This window comes from Amblyraja radiata, unplaced genomic scaffold (genome assembly GCF_010909765.2).
Source record: "Amblyraja radiata isolate CabotCenter1 unplaced genomic scaffold, sAmbRad1.1.pri scaffold_916_ctg1, whole genome shotgun sequence".
In the NCBI taxonomy this organism is placed as follows: Eukaryota; Metazoa; Chordata; class Chondrichthyes; order Rajiformes; family Rajidae; genus Amblyraja; species Amblyraja radiata.
The window spans coordinates 22,996-43,415 of record NW_022630914.1 but is presented as its reverse complement, the minus strand read 5'-3'; the positions used below and the strand labels follow the sequence as shown (position 1 = coordinate 43,415).

The 20,420-nt window shown below is 42.4% G+C and overlaps 1 protein-coding gene across 3 annotated transcripts; it reads right to left on the bottom strand.

Moving 5' to 3' along the window:
• Positions 1-2,597: 2,597 nt before the first annotated feature.
• Positions 2,598-18,569, bottom strand: LOC116970467 (serine/threonine-protein kinase TAO3-like). Of its 3 annotated transcripts, none has more exons than XM_033017113.1 (6): positions 18,435-18,569; positions 14,468-14,702; positions 10,270-10,341; positions 10,009-10,110; positions 8,005-8,050; positions 2,598-2,751 (listed from the first exon to the last, which is right to left on the bottom strand). In XM_033017113.1, exons 2-6 carry the CDS (start codon positions 14,597-14,599, stop codon positions 2,651-2,653), a joined length of 453 nt encoding a protein of 150 aa, XP_032873004.1. In that variant the 5' UTR covers positions 14,600-14,702; positions 18,435-18,569; the 3' UTR covers positions 2,598-2,650. The 3 variants fall into 3 exon arrangements, with proteins under 3 accessions (XP_032873004.1, XP_032873006.1, XP_032873007.1); XM_033017115.1 differs by having other exon boundaries at positions 14,468-14,688; positions 18,435-18,564; XM_033017116.1 differs by having other exon boundaries at positions 18,488-18,548.
• Between the last annotated feature and the right edge of the window lie 1,851 nt (positions 18,570-20,420).

The window sequence follows — 20,420 nt, the reverse complement described above, 5'->3', positions numbered from 1 at the left end:
GAGAGAGAGAGAGTGCCTTTTTACTTCAACCTAAACCCCCCAAACAACCATTTGCAGGCAGTGCTTTTTTATTTCAAACTAACCATATTTTCATTTTCAAACCACATTAAGGGTACTTACTCACAGGTGTGAAGAAATTTGTTCAGTGTCATTCAGAGCTCAGTGACAGAGGCTAATTGACAGAGCTCCATCTTGATGAGAGACTGATTGAGGCACACCACTTCCTGGTTTTATAGTCCCTCCCCCTCCCTCCAGCAGGGGCAGCAGAGAGAATGGGGAATTTTGTAAAAACATTAATATCTCCGTCATTTTTAATCGATGGGAAAAATCCTCGGCACACATGCGGTGGAGGGGGGCTCTGAGCAAGGTGGCCAAAAATGACGGCCGTAGGTGGCGGCGTTCTCTCGGAAATCGCAGCACAGAAGGCCAAAAGCGGTCAAGAACAGAGATTTAGTAATATAGATAGATAGGGCCAACAACTTCAATCCAATTTAATCACGTGTTTTATGTCCTCTTTCTTATGTAAATGTGGCTTCTCCCCTTGTCATAGATGGATCCCGCACCGGTGTCTCGTGTGTCCCATTGTTCTGCTCTTGGCCCCTCCCCCTCTCCCCAGAGGGAACAAGAATAAAATCCCCATGTCCTCTCCATTCACCCCACCAGCCTCCGCGTCCAACACATCATCCTCCAACATTTCCATCATCTCCAACATGACCCCACCATCAGACAGATAGGATATCTTCCCATCTCCACTCCTTTCTGCCGACCGCAGAGACCACTCCCTCTGCAACTCCTTGGTTCACTTATCCCTTCCCACCCAAACCATTCTCAACCCACGTAGTTTTCCCTACAGCCGCAGGAGATGCAACACTTGTCCCTATACCTCCTCCATATTCCCCATCTCCTCCATCCAGGGACTCCAGCAGTCCTTCTATGTGAGAAAGATGTTTATGTGCACTTTCACTAACAAAATTTAGCCTCCTGTACATCGGCGAGACCAAGTGGAGACTCAGCGACCGCTTCACTGGACACTTGCGCTCGGTCTGTCAACGCCTACATGATCTCCCGGTTGCTAACCATTTTAACTCCCATTTCCATACTGACCTTTATGTCCTGGGGTTCTGTATTGTCAGATTCAAGGCCACACGCAAACTGGAGGAACATAACTTCATATTTCGCTTGGGTAGCTTACAACCCAATGGTATGAACATGGAATTTTCCAATTTTAGGTGACCTCAGAATAACCACCCCACCCCCCCAAACCCCTCTCTCTCCCCTCACTAACCACTTTCTCCCCCCTCCCTTTTGCTTCATCTGAACTCCCACCTATTTCTCCCCTCCCCCTGCTACTTTCCTCCCTGTTTCTGTTCATAAATAGCTAATTTTGCAAGTATTCATTCCTGTCTCACACCTCTTCTTCCACCTCTGGTTTTTATCCTGTCTGTCAAACACGATCCTGGCCCATGTCCGCCTGTTACCTGCCACTTTTCTGCCTCTCCCCTCTGCCGGCATTCTTCTCCCCTCCTACAATCAGTCTGTAGAAGGGTCTCAACCTGAAATGTCACCTGTCCAAGCTCTTCAGAGATGCTGCCTGACCTGCTGAGTTACTCTCCAGCAACTTTGCGTCCTTTTGTCCTTTAACTAGCATCCGCAGTTCCTTGTTTCCACTTTGTTTTATAACGTTGCTGCCATCAAACATGACAATGATTTCAATTTTGACCCGAGTCACGTTGTCAAATCTCCCGACAAACCAGCACACATTACTTTTGCAATCCCCTCCAGTCCTACAATGTAAACTCATTCCTCTCATTCTAGCCTCTTTTGCACTGACAATATACTGCCGAACTTTTTCTGTTGCCGAAACCCCAAGCTCATGAAATGTTTCCCAATATTTCCTGAACTTGAATTATTCTTGAAACCGAGTGGGATTTTAGGAATGTTTTAGTGCTTTTGTAGTGGAGAACGTTTCTGCATTTTACGCCATGTCACAAGAAATATATTCTTGTACTAGAAAACAAGCCTCATCTAAACTGCAATGGTCTTCATGAGCAGGGATTACACAGGTCTATATGCTTTAGTTCTTGAAGGAAAATAGTTAAAAAGGGATGTCATTTAAAAGTCTGTACCCAAAGACAACTGCCATTATTTTAACGAAAAGAATATAAAAGGTACCAGGAATAACAATTGCAGAACTATAGCTGTAGATGCATAAATTAATTTACCATATAGGGGATATCTTCACTATGACTTCATGGATTAATGTACCAAAATCTAATGCCAAAAATGTTGGATTATCAAAAAAAATGTGATTGCCATGTACTAAAAAATATTTTAGAACAGATCAAACCATTTTCTCACTTGTGAGATTTCAGTATAAAAAAGCCCACTCAGTCCAGCTTGGTCTCTGTGCTTGGTCTCTGTGCAGTGATACAATTTATCCCATAATCCAACTTTCCCTGTAGCCCTGCAGTTTTACATCCTTCAAGTGCTTATCTAATTTCCTTTCTAAATCATTGATCAGCAGTTCCACTATGTTCAGAGAAAGCAAGCTTGCATATCGTGGATAGTTAATTTACTAACTCAACTTCAGAGGACAAATCCATTTTTAGAGAGACAAGTAAAATGTAAATGCATTTTAAGCCATATTTTCTCACCTATGTATCAGATTATGAGCGTGCAGGTAGGTCAGCCCCTGCAAGGCACCGTGGGTAATGGCAGCAATCTCCACTTCCTGAAGTGGTTTCTTATGAACTAAAGAGAGAGAATTCTTTCAATATTAGATCTTTCTTTACATTTTGGCTTCTGTGTTATACTGGTTGCTCATTAAAGTTCTGTAAAGAAACAGAGCCGCAAAACTCAAAAAGCAGTAACATTAAAACGTACTTAATGAAATCACAGCTGATTTTTTTTAAATCCCTTCCATTCTAATTTTACTTAAAGCATTACTTCAAAGCAAAAATACAAACATAGCATGCATGATATTTTCAATCTAAATAATACTATAATTTAAATATGTTATATATTTCCTTCGGTAAAGCTTTAGCTCAGTGATGCAAATGCAATAAAAATGGACACTTTCATTCTTCAGGCAATGGCTGTCAGATCAAACACTTCCAGATCAAGCAGTGCATAAATAGTTAATGAAACTAACTATGCCAAATTATTTCATACCTACGCACGAATTTTAAACATTTATATATATATATATATATATATATATATATATATTGTGCATGTACAGCTGCAGATTATAAATCTATTGTCAGAAATTAATCCTATCCCAATTAGGGAAGGCAATTGAACATTAAAGTTAAAGTTTCAAAGATCTATTTAAATGTGTCTAAAATAAATGATTGTGCACTCCCAGGAAATGTGGTGTATAGTGGCTCAGCAACACATTATGGAGCATATATTTCCAATCACTTTCAAAATGGTTCAAAAAGGAAGGGAGCATTTAAAGTTCCAGTATGACAGGACAGGTAGTAAACTGTAAAAATTACATAGAAACAAAAGCCATTGTCCATTTCAGATGACTTTACTACATTGATACATGCAATTGGAGCCAAAATAGTTTTATTGCCTATCCATTTTATAGCATCTGAAATAATGAAGCCTTTATAATGTTCTCAATAATCCAGATTTCATAAACTAGGCTATAATATATATATTTCAGGTTTCATACAACTGATTCTGTTTAAATGTATCCTGCTGCAACATATTCAATTATAATAGCCCTTCTACCATGGCAATCTCCTGTATGGGTTTGGATAGCTAAATCAAAATTTCCAGGAACATAACCTGACTTTGCAGTCATTTAACATACTGTAATCTCTTTTGCCTGGTGGAGTCGTAAAGTCATTTAGCAAGGAAACAGAACTTTGGCCCTACACTATTTTATTATTTTACACTCCCATCAACTCCTCCCAGAATCTGTAAAGACCGATACTCTATAGACAATATACACTGGCCAGTTAGCCGACCAACCCACACATTTTTGTGATATAGGAGGAAACAATACAGTTGCAGTGAGAACATGCAAACTCCAGACAGTATCAGAGGCCAGGATTGAGCCTGTGAACCTGCGAGACAGCAGCTCCATTACTTGCACATCACTGTACTGCTGCTCAATCACTGTGCATTTCAAAAAAGGTTTTTTTAAATATCCCAAGGACAGGTCAAACAGAGCTTTCAACTATCCTTTAACTAGTATGCTTATAACTAGCCCTCAATAAATATTAATCCTTCAATGATCCTTGTTTCTTAACTTGACTTTCAATGAACTACTGTCAAATTCTTCCGTTTACTATCAAAATGAATCATTTCTTTTAAACAGAGGCATAGGAGACCGAATATACCGGCAATTGCGGCAAAAAAACATTTGTTAAAGTTCTATCAAACATTCCATCAGCATAAAAATAAAATCAGAGTGCCCAGATTTTACAGTTGCAATAATAGCGATTGATAGAGAAAGAACAACATGGTTCCTGCAACTCAGACAATTAAACTGCTTGCACATGCCCAGCTAAACATTAATATCAGGACATTTCTGTCCAATCCACAAGCTTCACTGACACTTCAAGAGAAGCAGCATTCAAACACAAAGGTAAAATAGATGAATTACTTACTGTTAACAAGTTTGTCCATGAAAGTGAGTTGTTTACCGTACTTAAACAGCTGCTATGCAAAGACTTAAATAGTACCAATCAACCACTGAAAGTTTACATTTACAATTGTGATTAAAAAATTTCAATATTTAAATGTACCTTTGTCTCTTAATCTCAATTATTTTTGGAACTTGAAACCAGAAGGCAAAACTCTGCTTTCTATACATGCTTTGGCTTTAAATAAAATATGCAAACTTTAACCTTCTGGTTTACAGTTCGGGCATCACAAAAAACCTCCAAATTATTTGGGTTGAAGAGAGGAACTACTGTTTCTGGACAAGACGCGTTGTGTTCAGTTGTGGTCATCCTGCTGTGAGAAAGAGGTTAAGCTGGAAAGAGTGCAGAGAAGATTTATGAAAATGTTGCCACTACTCAAGGGCTTATGCTAAAATGGAGGCCAGGACTTTAATCCTTGGAATGCAGGAGGCTGAGGGGTGATCTGATGGTGCTGCCATGACGGGAATAAATAGGATAAATGCACAAAGTCTTTTCCCCATGAGTTAAAGGAAGTAGAACTGTGAGGGGGGGGGGGGGAGATAATAGAAACCCGAGAAAGGAGCTTTTCACGGTGTGGGAGGTATATTCAAAGAGCTGCCCGAGGAAATTGTTGAGGCAGGTACAATAAAAAGATCTAAAAGACATTTGGACAGGTACATGGATACAAAAGGTTTAGAGGGCTATGGGGCGAATGGGGCTAGCTTACTGGAGATGGGGCAAATTGTCAGCATGGATGAGTTGGGCTAAATGTTAAATCCAGGTTATTTTTTTTACCCCCAGAAAAATGTGGGAATATGAAAAGAGTTTAAACTTGCCGAATAATGAACGGTTTGGTTAGAGTGGATGTGGAATGTTTCTACTAGTGGGAGCGTCTAGAACCAGAGGGCATAGGTTCAGAATAAAAGGATGTGCCTTCAGAAAAGAGATGAGGAATTTCATTAGCCAGAGGATGGCGAATCTGTGGAATTAATTGTTCCAGATGGCTGTGGAGGCCATGTCAGTGGCTATTTTTGAAGAGGAGATTGACGGGTTCTTGATTAGTAAGTGTGTCAAAGATTATGGGGAGAAGGCAGAAGGATGGAGTTGAGAGGGCGAGATAGATCAGCCCTGATTGAATGGTGAAGTAGACTTGATGGGCCTAATACTGCTCCTCTGATTTATGAATCCTTGAAGGATTTTTTATCATGGAGCACACTTCAAATGGAAATCAACAGATAGGATTGATTTCCATTTCATGGAAATGGAATCACTAAATAGGGTTAGTGCCTCAAAATGGAGCTAATGGAGAGGGTGCCAGGATCTCTTGAACAAGGGGACAACATTCTGAAAGAAGTACTTTTCAACAATCCTATTCCTATGCTAACAATGGTACACTGCAGACCACGTCAAGTCCCTTCTGACCTACATCACAGTTAAATATCATTCAATTCCTAGGCCTCCATTGCCTCATCTTTACCTCAGTCCAGTCTTTTACACCTCCATTCCCCGCCAGGAAGGTCTCAAGGCAGCTCCGGTTCTTCCTTGAAGAAATCTAATTAGTTCCCCTCTACCAACACTCTATTCCACCCAGGGTACTTGTCCTCACCTTCAACAACTTCTCTTGACTCCTCTCACTTTCTTCAAGGTAAAGGTGTAGCCCTAGGTAATTGCATGGGTCCCAGCTATGCCTGCCTGTTTGTTGGTTATGTCGAACATCCTTGCTCTACATATACTCTGGTGCCATCCCCCAACTCTCCATTTCGCTGATGAAAGCCTTCAAGCAGAACTTGCTTTCATTAATTTCACCATTAACTTCCACCGTGCCCTCAAATTCACTTGGACTATCTCTAACACCTCTCGCTGTTTTCTTGATCTCTCTGTCTCCATTATGCGGGACAATCAATTGACATCTACTACAAACCTACCGACTCCCACAATATCAACACACCATCCCCTATTCTCAATTTCTGTCGCCACTGTATCTGTTCCCAAGAGGAGGCTCTCCATTCTACGACACCCAAGATGTCCTCTTTCTTTAATAAACTTGATTCCCCCCCACCCCATCGCTGTCGGAGATAGGTCCCTCACTCGCATCTCTTCTGTGTCCCGTAGTTCTGCTCTCGCTCCCTCTCCCCCCAAGCAGAGTTCCCCTGCTCCTTATCTTTCATTTTTGCCACCTTCCACCTGATCTCACCACCAGTCGCATCTTTCCACCTTCACCACTTTATTCAGATAATTTCCTCCGCAACTCCTTATTTCACTCATCCCTTGCCACCCAAACCGCATCTTCCTCAGGCACGTTACCCTGCAACTGCGGGAGATGTAACAGCTATCTCTAGACCTCCTCCCTCATTTCCATCCAGGGAACTGAGTCCTTCCAGGTGAGACAGAGGTTTATGTGTATCTTCTCGAACCTCAACTACTGCATTCAGTAATCCTGACATGGTCCCCCCCGATACATCAGCGAGACGAAGTGTAGACGAGGCGACCATTTCGCCAAACATTTGCACTCGGTATGCCAAGGCCTGCTGGATTCTCCAATTCCTAAAATTTTAATTGCCCTTCTCATTCCCTTACTGATCTTTCTGCCCTGGGCCTCCTCCGTTGTCAGACCCCACATGAAACTGGAGGAACTGTACCTCTTATTCCACTTGGGTAGCTTACAATGTATAAACATTGAATTCTCCAATTTCAGGTAACTAACCTACAAACACCCCCCCCCCACCCACCTGTGTCCCACCTGAATGTCCCCTCATGTCTCCCTTTCCTCTTCCACCTATCTTTCTTCCACTGGCTTCATATTTCACTCCTCTCCTAATCTCACACTTTTTGTCTTTTCACCTCTACCTTTGTCCAACCATCTGCCAATCAACCCCCTCTCCTTAACTGTATCTGCCCATCACTTGCCAGACTTTGTCCCACACCCACCTCTCTTTCAGCCTCCTACCCCACTACAATCAGTCTGAAGAAAGGTCCCAGCCTGAAACATTGTCTATCCATTCTTCAGAGATCCTGCCTGACCTGCTGATTTACTCCAATATTTATGTCATTTTTTTAAAACTGCATCTGCCGTTACTTGTATCTAGCTCTAACTTGGACATGTTTATTGTAAAATTGTGTTTTGCAGCAATATCTCTTTTTGCAGTTTCCTTTTTACTGTCTTGGAGAATTTTGTGTGATTTTATGTAAAATTTACAGACAATGTTTTTGTTTGGTAGTCGATGTGCCTGTGATGCTGCTGCAAGGTTTTCATGATACCTGTACCGAATGAACTTGTGCATCTGACAATAACTTGATTTGAACTACACATGAAAGCCTGATTTTGTATAATTAAATGTTTCAATGCTTACTTAATGACACTTACCTTCCAATAAATCAGAAGTTGATCCAAGGCAGTATTCCATAACCATCTGAAATTAAACATAGCTAAGGATTACTTGACCATACAAAATATCCAGTACATGAACTAATATTTGGATTAAAGTAAAATAAAGTAAAATTACTAATCTATAATTAATAATAAATAAAAATCTACAATTTGCATTTAAAAATGCAATCTGAAACAAGTTTCTCAGCCCTAACAACATACCAGAAAGTTTTTTTTCACCACCACCTCCATCTCACCCTACCAGCATGCACCGCTACACATTTATCATTGTTATTGCGGTTGGTTTTGGTATGCTATTTAATGTCTATTTTTCACGTAGAGGATTCAACATTCTTAATGTTGAGTGAAGAAGTTGCTCCAAAGTTTCCTAAAGGTACGCAATGATATTGCATACATAAGGTTTTGAGGTTTCCAGAACACAGCGATGGGCGCTTCAAAGGAAACACATGGGATCCTCACACAAAAAATAAATGATTGCAAATGGTGCAATTCAGAAATGAAAATGACCAATTACTAAAATACTTGATGGGGTAGGAATTGAGTTGTCATTATGAAATGTAGACTTTGGATAGGTTTATTGCACAGGTAGACAGGCATGGAGAGGGGAAAAAAGCATCAAGCGGGAGATAAAGAATTTAGAAAAATAAGATCCACGAGACCTAGATTTAATTGACATTGATGCAACTTAAGTTTTGGTCGTGTGACCAAGTTTACCGATTATACAAAAGTGGGTGGTTTTGCAGATAGTGAAGTTGGTTGTGAAAAATTGCAGCAGGATCTTTGATCGATTGGCCAGGTGGGCCGAGGAAAGGTTGATGGAATGCGAGGTGTTGCTTTTTGGGAAGTCTAACAGGCAGGACCTAGACAGTGAATGGTAGGGCTCCAGGAAGTGCTGTAGAGCAGAGGGATCTAGGAGTGCAGGTGCATGGCTTCTTGAAAGTGGAATCACAGGTAGATAGTGTGGTCAAAAGGCTTTTGGCACTTTGGCCTTCATCAGTCAGAATATTGAGTATAGAAGTTGGGAGGACATGTTGTAGTTGTAAAAGACGCTGGTGATGCTGCATTTAGAGTATTGTGTTCAGTTCTGGGCACCATGTTATAGGAAAGATGTTGTCAAGCTGGAACATTTACAGAGAAGATTTATGAGGATGTTGCCAGGACTAGAGGGTCTGAGCTATTGGGGGAGGTTAAGTAGGCTCGGGCTCTTCCTTGGGGCACAGGAGGACGAGGGGCGATCTTATAGAGGTGTATAAAATCATGAGAGGAATAGATCGGGTAGATGCACAGAGTCTCTTGCCCAGAGTAGGGGAATCGAGGACCAGAGGATATAGATTTATGGTGAAGGGGAAAAGATTTAATAGGAATCTGAGGGGTACCTTTTTCCACACAAAGGGTGATGTGCGTATGGAACACGCTGCCAGAGGACATTGTTGAGACTGGGACTATCCCAACATTTAACTGGATAGACAGATTTGGAGGGATCTGGACCAAACGTGGGCAGGTGGGACTAGTGTAGCTGGGACATGTTGGCCAGTGTGGGCAAGTTAGGCCGAAGTGCCTGTTTCCACGCTGTATCACTCTTTGACTCTATCAGTGGAGTATGGTGCAAAAATTTCACTGAAGAAATTCAATGTAAATTACCAGACCCATTAGCAACTGCTGTGTAAGGCAAAACAAATGCTATCTTCCGCAAATACTGAGATTAATGTTGGGTTTAAGGCTCTAATGTGCCAATTAAAAGATGAGCTTCAATGGAAAGTTTCAATGGAAGCACGAGGCCCATAGAGAGAGACACTTTATATTTCCCACATTTTGATATGTCTAATTTCCACTGAGAAAAGTGTTCAATCTTTATGATATCACTCTAAAAGTACATTGCCCAGCAAAATATGATGTCTACCTTCCATAACTCAATAGCAATTCAACTATATTTAATCCTTAGAAAATTATTATATAGAACTTAATAGGTTTGCAACGTACCCAGGCAGTGTGTTCCTTCAGGTAACAACCTTTGTATTCTATGGTGTTTGGATGTTTGAGCTGACGTAGAAATTTTACTTCTTTGATTATGTCCTGCCATTTCTGTGAAAAATAAACGAGTAATATTGAAACAATAAAGTGGATCAGCTGCACATTTAAGACAAGCTCAAAATATCAGAAACATTAAATGTCACGGGTAACCCGTCGGCAATATATGGAAAACAAAAAGCTTAAAAATGAGTAATCTTAGAATGTCCTTACCTCTGTAATTTGTTTACCATTATAGGACATTTTCTTGACTGCCACCACCTCCGATGTGCGAGCATTTCTGGCCTAAAGTTTAAATACATAAAAAGAGAATGTTTTAAAAATAACGTGAGAACATACATAGTGTTGTATCCCAAATCCAACATTCCTAATGCAAAAACCATACAAGATGAGCAAAATATTTTAATTGAGCCACGCATCTTTTAGTTTATAAAACTCTACATTGAAAATGTTCACTAATCCCATCTACACCTGCATACTTCATTACATAACTATTTGTCAAACACTTTCAATTCCAGTCTACATTGAGAAACAATGTATTGATAGGTCAAGTCCACTATATAAAACGTAAACCCATCCCAATGTAAATATTTCAGAAATGCCAATAAAAAAAACTATTTTCTCTGTCCATAAATGCAACCTGACTTGAGCATTTTCAGTGTTCTCCATTTACTTTTCATAAATTATATGTCACAAAAAGTGAAATACTAAGAGTGAAGTCAAGTGTTTCAGTTTCAAGTGGAGGTATACTGTATTATTACAACAAAGCAGAATGACAATGTATCTCAGAACATAGGGAAATAGTTCTTTACCTTAACTGGAAGAAATGCTTTTCAAAAATTAATAGTTAATGGGTAGTTACTCAAAGCTTTATTTGAAGTTCAAAGTGATAATGTTTTCAACAGCAACATGCTATTGTAGATCATGGAAACGACAAGAGGTAGAGTCACCCAAATGCAGAACGATTCTAAATGAATCAACATGACTACATGGTACTCCTGCAAACTGGAAAAGGTGGAAACTATACGTGAGAAACCATTCATGAGGATTTGCTGCCCCCAATGTAAGAGGAGGTAAAGGCCCCAGGTAAATCGTCCAACGGTAAAATTGATGCCTACAATGCCAGAGACTCGAGATCGATCCTGACTATGGGTGCTCTCAGTACTTATTCTCCCTGTGACCACATGGATTTTCTCCGGATGCTCCAGTTTCCTCCCACATTGCAAAGACGCACAGGTTTGTAGGTAAAATGGCTTCTGAAAATTGTCCCTAGTGTGTAGGATAGACCTAATGTACGGGTGATCGTGATCGGTGAGGACTCGGTGGGCTAAAGAGTCTATATCTCCAAACTAAACTAAATGAATGCCTTATTGTGGAAATGCTATTGAGATTTGGTAGAAAAGACTATCATTGTTTATCACATTAAATACAAATGTAGAGATCAAGCAGAGATATCGCATCAGCAAGGAGAAATCAATAGACAATAGGTGCAGCAGTAGGCCATTCGGCCCTTCGATCCAGCACCGCCGTTCAATGTGATCATGGCTGATCATCCCCAATCAGTACCCCGTTCCTGCCTTCTCCCCATATCCCCTGACTCCGCTATTTTTAAGAGCCCTGTCTAGCTCTCTCTTGAAAGCATCCAGAGAACCCGCCTCCACCGCCCTCTGAGGCAGAGAATTCCACAGACTCACCACTCCCTGTGAGAAAAGTGTTTCCTCGTCTCCGTTCTAAATGGCTTACTCCTTATTCTTAAACTGTGGCTCCTGGTTCTGGACTCCCCAACATCGGGAACATGTTTCCTGCCTCTAGCGTGTCCAAACCCTTAACAATCTTAACGTCAATGACTGATAATTAACTTTGGACTGGACTTTCCAGGCTGCCATGGATGTAATTGCTGGTACTTCCTTTTTTCGGGCAGATGGTGGCCAACTTGCTAAGATCGAAAGGACATCCGTGAGCTATCAATTTGCTAGGCAGCTGCACCTGGTGGAGAGTGTGGTTGACCACAAGCTGGGAGCTTAGTCTCCCTGCTTATTCATCAGTAGGAAGGCTATGAGCAAGTTTTAAACAATTGATGCCCTTGCAAGACTTTTCAGCCAGCAGATGCCCTGAGTGGATAGATAGATCCCTCTGCCTATGTGGGATCCTGGGAAGGGAGGAAATGGCTCTCTAGATTAATTTGCATCTTGGATAGATGGAGCAGTAATTTGAGGAATAATGGTGAATTCTGGTCTTGTGGTTGGTGGGTGGTTTGTGCCCAAGTCCACATCAACCTTCAAGCACACAGTTACACAAACCCCATATTTAAAGATATCTTCCCACAATCCTCTTAAAATCACACACACACACACGCACGCAACCTCTCACCTGCAGACAAACAGCAGTATAGAGTGGCTAATAAACCCATCAACCCAAATATCTTTGAGATGCGGGAGGAAACTAGAGTTCCTGGGGGAAATCCACATTGTCACAGATAGAACATAAAAATTACATACAAACAGTACCGGAGATCAATATTGACAAGTTGCTGGAATTGCTTTGCTAAGAATGCTCCTGTGTTGCAATTCTGCAGTTCAATTCTGACCTCTTATGGGCATTTACTCATTCAGACTTACTAATTTCACTTCTCTCCCCAAGTTTCTCATAATGACTGTAGCCAGCTTACTTAGCAAAAGCAAGAAGAAAAGCCATGGGCAGTTCCAGCTTTATGGCACTGAACGATTGTACTAATATCTTTTGAACTTTGAGCATTGAAGTGCGGGTGAGGGAAAGAGGAGGGGAGAGTGTCTTGTGTAGTCATTATCTAATCTTGGAATAAAAATACAGAACCAAGGAGAAACATAACAGTAGAGAATCCCAGTGGACACGTGTAGAATTTAGCATGCAAGTTAATTTCAACATGCCAATGGGGGTAAATGATCTACAAGGGCAGCACAGTTCCAAACCATACAAAGAAAGAAATGAACAGTAACATAAGCCTAATGCAAATGCAAGCATGGTTTCTGTTGGTGGGGATGATGACATGGTAATGATGTTGGAAAGTTCTTTAGAATTTCTTTAGAATTTTCCAGCTTGTAAAGTTCAAACAGTGAAACGATTGGTTAGCAGAAAAGATCTCTCGTGTCCGACAGATTTGCTCCCACCCAGAATATGCTAAATAATTGTACCAGAAAGTACCAGACAATTAGTTAATAGTGCAATCTAAATCCTTTGAGTGTACTAAATTATCTATACTATTACTAAAACTCTCATCTTGACCACTTCCAGTCTGCGTTGTTTTTAAATCTGCGCAAAAACAGTACCCTATATCGCTAAGATTACTCGCCACCTTACTCATCGTTCTCCTTTGCTCCAAGCACACCAAGTTTTGTTCCGATCGGTGGAAGATTGCACAAGGTTTAAAAAATCGTGAGATCAGCAGATTGGTCTTCTCGCCTGTCAGTCACCATGAAGGTAACGCCCGTTCCGACATCCGCTGGAGAATAAAGTCCCAGAGGCGGGGCTGAGTCCATGAGCACATCCACAAGCCGCCCTTCCACAAGCTGCCCTTCCACAAGCCGCCGAGAATAAAGCTGAAGCCGCGGAGTGTGGGCTGTGTTCGTGGGCGGGGGCTGTGAGCGCAATAGGAGCAGTTGAGTCCGGAGCCAGATCCTGGAGCCAGGAGTGCTGTCGGGGCCGGGAACCGGTGAGCCCCCTCCCACGCCCCCCTCCCTTCCACCACACCCCCTCTGCCACGCCCCCCTCCCTTCCACCACACCCCCTCCCCCACACACACATCCTCCCCCACACACACATCCTCCCCCACACACACATCCTCCCCCACACACACATCCTCCCCCACACAACACCCCCACCAGCCCCCACCTGATGCCGTCCCCCTCGCCTGGCTGCAGGACGCTTCCCGCCTGAAGCCGTCCCCGTCCTCCGGCTACAGAACGCTCCTGCCTCAACAACGTACCTCGGTGACTGCCAATCACCCCCCCCCCCCCCCCCCCCCGGAAACTTATTATTATTTATACAAGTCATTTGCTATGTCGCTCTTCCAGGGAGATGCTAAATGCATTTCGTTGTCTCTGTACTGTACACTGACAATGACAATTAAAATTGAATCTGAATCTGAGGTGAGTGGTGGAATATTGCATTGGGGAATGGGTTGCGTTGGGGGACCAGGCCTCCCGTGTGACACGGACACAATGGGTCCTGCTTAGTCTAGTTAATACTTAAAATCACAACGTTACCAAAGCAAATAAAGCTATTACGGTGCTGTATTTTGCAGTGTTTTGAGATTAATTACAGCAGTCTTGTATACAATAACCATTCTATTAAGGAACACCTGTTGGAAGATTTGGTACTTAATTAACTGTATGACTTACATTCCATAAATAGTTTTAAACGAGATCTCACTTACAAAATAAACAGCTCCAAAACTTCCATGTCCAATTTCATGCAAGTCAACGAACAATTCTTCTGGATCATCCTTAAAGAACAGCTCAGAAACCTCTGGGTCTCTCGCTGCCCCTTTACGAGTTGAAGACGGCATCTTTGCCCATCAAAAAGTGGAAGAGGGTGATGTAGGGTTCACAAATTTCTCCCTTCATGGACAAATACTCCTTTACAAAACAGCAACAACTGTAAAAGATGACCTGAAAATTAAGTGGAAAGAAAACAATATATCCTTACAATGTATTTCATTCTTATTTGGTTTTTGGTATTGCAAATAATAATACATTTTATTTCTAAGATTTGAAAAATATTCCATTCCGGTAAGTAAATATAGGTTTATGAAATAATGGCCATTAAAATATTGGTATTTTAAGAGAGTTGTATGCAGAAACAACTATTTGGTACAGTATCTTTCATCTGCTACCATTCACCTGTCATCAGAAGTAATTTCAGGCCCCAGCTTCTTTTTCCCTGATCATCCATTCAGAGATTCATGTAGGGACACAAAGTGCTGGAATAACTACATCAGGCAGCATCTCTCGAGAACAGAGGTAGGTGGAGTTTCAGGTTGAGACCCTTCTTCAGATTGATTGTGGGAGGGGAGAAGAAAGCAAGGGAGAGGCAGGGCCAAGCGTGACAGGTGGACACAGGCAAGGGTTTTTTTGTCAGGCAGATGTTGGAACAAAGGCCGGAGAGTTGAAGAATTGCGAACTGCAAAGCTAGAGGAAGTAGCAGGGGAAGGGGAAAGTAGTGTGGGGAGGGGGTGTGGGGGCAGTCTGAAGATGGGTTCCGACCCGAAATGTTACCTACTCCTTTTCTCCTGAGTTACTCCAGCATTTTGTGTCCATCTTTGGTGTAATGCAGCATCTGCAGTTCCTTTCTACACACCTGCGATAATGAACACTGAATTCTCCAATTTTAGGTGACCTCCTAGCAAACCAACCCTTTTCTTCCCACCCCTCCCCCTCTCCTCCCATGCCCTGCCTATACTCCCACCTATTCCCCCCCCCACCCCCACCTCCCCGCTATTTTCCTCCTCCAGCTTCGTAATTCGCAACTCTTCAACCCTGTCTCACACCTTCAGCTTTTAACTCTGGCTTTTGTGCCAACCAAATTTGCCTATCAAATCCCCCCATCTCCCACCGTCTGTGTCCTCCTATAACCTGCTATGTTTTGTCTTTCCTCGCCCCTCTTCAACCCTTCTTCCCCCCCCCCACCACCTCAATCAGTCTGAAGAATGGTCTCGACCAGAAACGCCACCTATCCATGTTCTTCATAAGTGCTACCTGAACTGCTGTTGTTCAAACACTTTGTGGCCTTTTGTGTGTTAACCAGCATCTGCAGTTCCTTGTTTCTATCGAGATTCATGAAGGTTACCACATGTACATTTTTATGTGACAATAAAGTATTCATATTCCTGTCCCATAATTCTTATAACAGTAATTCTTAACATAGAAACATAGAAAATAGGTACAGGAGTAGGCCATTCGGCCCTTCGAGCCTGCACCGCCATTCAATATGATCATGGCTGATCATCCAACTCAGTATCCCGTACCTGCCTTCTCTCCATACCCCCTGATCCCTTTAGCCACAAGGGCCACATCTAACTCCCTCTTAAATATAGCCAACGAACTGGCCTCAACTACCTTCTGTGGCAGCGAATTCCACAGATTCACCACTCTATGTGTAACAAATGATTTTCTCATCTCGATCCTAAAAGACTTCCCTCTTATCCTTAAACTGTGACCCCTTGTTCTGGACTTCCTGCATCTAGCCTGTCCAACCGCTTAAGAATTTTGTAAGTTTCTATAAGAGAGGTTCAAAGTTAGATCATTGGGAATACATGTCATCTGTTAAGAATTCCAATCAGGTCCCAATCTATTTTTCTTCTTTTTCAAAACCTTCAAATGGAAAGGTCTTTTACATTCATCAAATTGATAAACAAAGAGGGCTTTCATCCACACAGCAGTTGGCACACCAGCAACTAAAAAAATCTCTATTATTATCATTAATTTCATCAGTCATGAAAACGATGTCAAACATGGAAACATACAAAATAGATACAGGTGTAGGCCAGCACCGCCGTTCAATATGATCATGGCTGATCATTCAAAATCAGTACCCCGTTCCTGCTTTCCCCCCATATCCCTTGATTCCGTTAGTCCTAAGAGCGAAATCTAACTCTCTTGAAAATATTCAGTGAATTGGCCTTCAGTGGCAGAGAATTACACAGGTTCACAACTCTTTGGGTGAAATTTGTTTTTCTCATTTCAGTCCTTAATAGCCTACCCCTTATTTTTAAAGTGTGACCTCTGGTTCTGGACTCCCCCAACATTGGGAACATTTTTCCAGCATCTAGTCTGTACAATCCCTTAAGAATTGTATATATTTCTATAAGATACCCTCTCATCCTTCTCATCCTCAAATTCCAGTGAATACAAGCCCAGTCAACCCATTCTTTCATATGTCAGTCCCACCATCCCGGGATTAAACTGGAGAACCTACACTGTCCTCCCTCAATAGCAAGAATGGCTTTCCTCAGATTAGGAGACCAAAACTGCACACAATACTCCAGGTGCTGTCTCATCAGGGCCCTGTACAACTGCAGTAGGACCTCCTTGCTCCTATACTCAAATCCTCTCGCTATGAAGGCCAAAATACCATTTGCATTCTTCACTGTCTGCTGTACCTGCATGCTTACTTTCAGTGACTGATGTGCAAGGACACCCAGGTCACATTGCATTTCCCTTTTCCCCCAATCTGCCACCACTCAGATAATAATCTACCTTCTTGTTCTTGCCACCAAAGTGGATAACCTCACATTCATCCATATTATACTGCATCTGCCATATATCTGCCCACTCACCCAACCTAACCAAGTCACCCTGCAGCCTCATAGCATCCTCCTCGCAGCTCACACTGCCACCCAGCTTTGTGTCATCTCCAAACTTGGAGATTTTACATTTAATTCCTTTGTCTAAATCGTTAATATGTACTAGACCAAGTGGGACCCATTGGGCCCCGTCCCCCAACGTGGGGGGGGGGGGGGGGGGGCGTCAGAGCACGCCCAGAATTCAGGCGCCCCCCCAGAGCCAATCACCCCCATCACCTCCCACAAGGAAAATAATGGAATTTATGGAGGGGGTGGGGGCTGGCTGGGGTGTGGGGGGGGAGGGGGGTGAGGAGGGAGGAAGATGTGGGAGGAGAGGGGTGTGTGGTCAGGGGGTTTGGGGGGGGGGGGGAGGGGTGTGTGTGTGGGTGGGAAGGGAGTGTGTGTGGGAGGGAAGGGGTGTTGTGTATGGGCAGGGAGGGGTGTGTGGTCTTGGGGTTTATGGGGGGCAGGGGTGTTTGTGGGCGGGGAGGGGTGTGTGTGGGGGGGGGGGGGGGTGGAGGTGAAAACGGATTAAAACCGTGAAGTGCTTTAAAAGCCAATTTTTAAAAAAATAAACGGGTCTTTCTTGTGGAATGAAATCACTCTGCCGTTGGGTGGGGGGGGGGGATGAAGTGGAATACGGAATAAAACCGCGAGGCGCTTTAAATAAACGGGAGTCTTTCCTGTGGAATGAAATCACTGTACCGTGGGGGTACATTTAAGCGCTAGCATGTAGTGTTTTGGGGAAGATACAAAGCATACAAAACAATACAGACATTGCACATACAGACAAGATTGAGACTTTTATAGGTAAACTAGACCCATTGGGTCTGCACTTGTAATATTTATGTAATAATTGTAATAATTTTGTAATATTATTTTAGAACAAAATGTTTTGATGATGCAAAAGAAGGTATTTTCCTTCTTGAGCGATCAATAACCAGGCAATAGCTACAAAAAAATATTGAGAAATGATCTAGTGGGGAGAGGAAAATTGCCATCAAAGTTTTCTGAATAAGTGGTGAAGTAGATGAATTGTCTTTGAGTCAGTTGAACTTGCCTTTCAGAATAATTCATTATACATTTTTCTTCTCAGGAATATCCGCAACATACCGATTCTCGACTTGGTTTCTCTACACTTCTTTCAGCTCCCTCAGCACATCTGTGGAAGAGAAAACATTTTTTTTTGAATGCAGTCCTATAACAAGAGTAAACACAAAATGCTGGAAAGAGGAGTGGCAGACACTATGGAAAGTAAATGTTAATATTTTCTAGTCATTGACCTTTCAACACAACTGAAAAAATTGAGAGATAAACAGTCTTTACCATAAAGAGGAAAGAGAAGATAGAACAAATGAGTCACTGATTGGCCAAGTGAATGCAGATAAGCGACTCTCAAATAATACTTCTATAAAGAATCCATAAGCAATATAGAAATATGACTGGTAGCCCAAACTAAAAAATACCATAAATCTGATTTTTGTAAAGGTTCCCAGTAATTGGCCAGGTTGGCTGAGGAATGGACGATGGAATTTAATCCAAACAAATGTCAGGTGTTGCATTTTGTCAAATCTAACATGGCCAGGACCTACACAGTGAATGGTTGGACTCTGGGGAATGTTGTAGAGCAGAGAGATCATGGGGTGCAGGGACATAGTTCCTTGAAAGTGGCGTCAAAGGTAGATAGGGTGGTCAAAAGTAGATAGGGTGGTCAAAAGGCTTTCAACACATTGGCCTTCATCGGTATAGAGCATATAAGTTGGGAGGTCAGGTTGGTGAGGCCACATTTAGAGTATTGTATTCAATTTTGGACACCATGTTATAAGAAAGATGTTGTCAAGCTGGAAAGGATGCAGAGAAAATTTATAATGATGTTGCCAGGACTCGAGGGCCTGAGCGATAGGGAAGGGTTGAATAATCTGTGACTTTATTCCTTGGAGCGCAGAAGGATGAGGAGTGACCTGATAGAGGTCTACAAAATGATGAAAGGAATAGATCAGGTAAACGCTCAGAGTCTCTTGCCTATGCTTAGGGGAATCAAAAACCAGAGGATATAGGTTTAAGGTGAGAGGGGAAAGATTTAACAGGAATCCGAGGGGTAATTTTTTAAATACAAAGGGTGATGGCTGTATGGAACAAGCTGCCGGAGGAGGTAGTAGAGGCAGGAACTATTGCAACATTTAAGAAACATTTAGACAGGTACATGGATAGGATGGGTTTAGAGTTCAATGGGCCAAACTCAGGCAAGTGTAGATGGGACATGTTGAATGTTGTGGGCAAGTTGGGCCGAAGGGCCTGTTTCCACACTGTATGACTCTAATATGATTCATTAATTGATTTTTAATTAAAAATGGCTTTGCAAGTCACCAAGTTCAAGTACCATGAGGAATACGCCACAATTAAGTGAAACCCTACGTATCTATCTATCATATTATAAAACTCTGATCTTGGTTATTTGTGTACTTGTTTGTGCCTTGTGTGTTTGATTCTCTTTTTCTTTGATTCACATCTCCTCGAACACCCGACGCGCTAACGGTGAAATTTTTACATATTCCAGTAGAGATTTACCTCATGATGTCAAAAATCCCACCATCTGAAAATGTTATTGATTATTTCTCGAGTTATATCTTGAAATTCTTCACAAATCTGACATATTTTTAAAATCTGACATATTTTTTAAATCTAAAAAGCTGAAGCGAGCCAATTACATCACAATGTCTCTGTTCCTCGCGGCCAGCTGCGCCGTTTTCAAAGAGAAGCCTGCTGACCACTGTTTTTGCATGAGCTGCGAGTCACATTAACCCCCCCCCCCAACCCAACTCGCAGTAGACTCGCACTCGGCCGGCCATCACACAGGTGATGGCCAGCCAATCATGGCTTCCCCTCGTGGAAGCCACGAGAGGCTGGCCCTGCGCTGCTTTTGACCGTCCTCAGATCGCGCCCGTCCGCAGCCTCCCTCGAGTCTCTGCCGCATGCTCGCCGTGGGCCCCACAGCCCGCTCGCTCGCAGCCCTAGCTCCCCTCCTCCTCTCTCCTCCCCACTCCCC